This window comes from Borostomias antarcticus (genome assembly GCF_949987555.1).
Source record: "Borostomias antarcticus genome assembly, chromosome: 26".
NCBI lineage: Eukaryota > Metazoa > Chordata > Actinopteri > Stomiiformes > Stomiidae > Borostomias > Borostomias antarcticus.
Window position 1 is genome coordinate 10,277,314 of NC_140259.1, and position 2,500 is coordinate 10,279,813.

The 2,500-nt window shown below is 51.7% G+C and overlaps 1 protein-coding gene across 1 annotated transcript in view; it reads left to right on the forward strand.

Annotated features, from left to right (window-relative positions):
- Positions 1 to 2,500, forward strand: part of p3h2 (prolyl 3-hydroxylase 2) — a 52,979-nt gene that overhangs the window by 39,007 nt on the left and 11,472 nt on the right. Inside the window, exons 2-4 of the mRNA XM_084459223.1 lie at positions 96 to 248; positions 824 to 1,013; positions 2,457 to 2,500. The exon at positions 2,457 to 2,500 is cut by the window's right edge and continues 88 nt beyond it. Of these exons, the coding sequence (XP_084315349.1) occupies positions 96 to 248; positions 824 to 1,013; positions 2,457 to 2,500 (387 nt within the window). The remainder of the gene's footprint in view (positions 1 to 95; positions 249 to 823; positions 1,014 to 2,456) is intronic.

The following is a 2,500-nucleotide window of genomic DNA, read 5'->3' on the forward strand; positions in this document are numbered from 1 at the left end:
TCTCTGTCTCTCTCTCTCTCTCTCTCCCTCTCCCTCTCTCTCTCTCCCTCTCTCTCTCTCTCTCTCTCTCTCTCTCTCTCTCTCTCTCTCTCTAGTTAAAGCAGTTGGATCAGGCAGCCTCGGCGGCCCACACGTACTTCCAGGCGAACCCGGAGCATGTGGACACGCATCAGAACCTGGAGCAGTACCAGGACCTGGAGGGCGGGGCCGAAGAGCCCTTTCTGGACCGCGAGGCCCGGACCCATCAGGTCAGAGGGGAGCTGGGTCCTGGGGGGTCATCGGGTCAGAGGGGAGCCGGGTCCTGGGGGGTCAGAGGGGAGCTGGTCCTGGGGGGGTCAGAGGGTCAGAGGGGAGCTGGTCCTGGGGGGTCAGAGGGTCAGAGGGGAGCTGGTCCTGGGGGGTCATGGGGTCAGAGGGGAGCTGGTCCTGGGGGGGTCAGAGGGTCAGAGGGGAGCTGGGTCCTGGGGGGGTCAGAGGGTCAGAGGGGAGCTGGTCCTGGGGGGGTCAGAGGGTCAGAGGGGAGCTGGTCCTGGGGGGGTCAGAGGGGAGCTGGTCCTGGGGGGTCAGAGGGAGCTGGTCCTGGGGGGGTCAGAGGGGAGCTGGTCCTGGGGGGGTCATCAGCTTCAGACTGACATAGACTGACTTCCTGTCAGGAAGTGATTGGGTCTGGGCTTGGATACAGGGTTGTGATTGGGTCTGGGCTGGGATACAGGGTTGTGTCTCAGGTTGTCTCTCCCCCATATCCACCCCTCCCTCCCTCTCTCTCTCTCTCCCTCATATCCACCCCTCCCTCCCTCCCTCCCTCTCTCTCTCCCTCCCTCAGAGGGCGTTCTCTGCCGGGGTGAAGCTCTATGACCGGGGGAGCTACGAGGAGGCCATCGTGCGGTTCGAGGAGGCGCTGGTGGAGTACTACCGGGCTGATGTGGAGTGCCGCGCCCTCTGCCAGGGACCGCAGAGGTTCGAGGACCATGACCACATCCTCTACCGGTACAGCCTCATCGAGCTCATCTCAGGTAACGCTGACGGGCTTGTATGGGACTGTTCTCCACTAGGGGTGTAACAATATATCATGCCACAATATATCGCGATATGAAAACAATATCGTGATATGTTTATTGTATATCAGTGAACGCTGGCTACACAACGCTGGTAACAAACACGTCTTTTGTCTCTAGGCCTATCCATGATATTACAACAGTTAAGCTCTAAATTCACAAAGTGTAGTGGAGTAGAAATGTGGAGAAATGCACTATTGATGTGAACAGCAGCGCTACTGCAACGCTTCACACCCGCCCTTAGTGGATCGTATCGTATCGTTAACGTCAACCCAATATCGTGTATCGTATCGTATCGTGAGATTAGTGTATCGTATCGTATTGTTATCGTCAACCCAATATCGTGTATCGTATCGTATCGTGAGATTAGTGTATCGTATCGTATTGTTATCGTCAACCCAATATCGTGTATCGTATCGTGAGATTAGTGTATCGTTACACCCCTATTAGACACAGAATTGAAGCCCACGCCTAAACTGTCATTTTCCTGTTGCTGAGGTTGAGACTAGATTTGTCTGAGTTTGGTATAAGTTAATTGTCATACTTCAGCTATGAAATAAAATAGACTTCTAATCATTAGCAATTGTTTCTGACTGTATAATTGTCTATGACTCGTCTAAATACATGCTCGGCCAAGCGGTTAAAAAAAAACTAAAAAACTCACAATTGTTATGAAATGAGAAAAACTTTGGGTTCAAACTTTGGATTCTGTTGACGAATGACTTCTCTTCATAACATGAGGATGACGTCCAGCAGATGTGCTTACGCTGTTTATACGGTCTGAACTCCTCCTCGTCCGCTCTGCTCCTCACTCCCGCACCATCTGGATCTCACGTGTGGACAGAATCACGGGATTACAAACAAACCAAGTGGACCACCTGGTCACTAGAAGACCTAACCGCCCATCTGGGCCTGATGGACTGAGACAGTAGTCCAAGATAGGAGGCGGACCAATGTGATGACCCTGGGAGATGTGCCATGTGACACGTCCTGAAATGAAAGACAAATATCCTTCAGAGTGTAGCTGACTTGTCCAGGGCTGCGTTCAAACTCAGCTAACGGAGGCGAACGTTCGCCGCAAACATGTTTTCTCCAAACGGTCACATTTGAACGGCTTTTAATGAACGTTCCAAATAGTTCGCATAAACGCAACAATCCCCATCTGGGAGCACATCTCCAGTAAGCGTAAATGTAAAGTGCACTACAAATAAAATGTATTATTATTATCTTATTAAGACTGGGTCCATCGTGATCCTCGTTCCGTTACTGGCGAACTACCTCTCCAGACTGTTAGCTTCTGTTAGCAAACGTTTGCGGCGAACACAAAGCTAACGGAAAATAGTTTGCTAACGTTCGCAAACGTTGTTCACTGAATTTGAACGCCCCCCCGGTGTGTTTCAGACCACTTCACGCAGGTGCTGCACTGTGACCACGAGTGTGTGAGA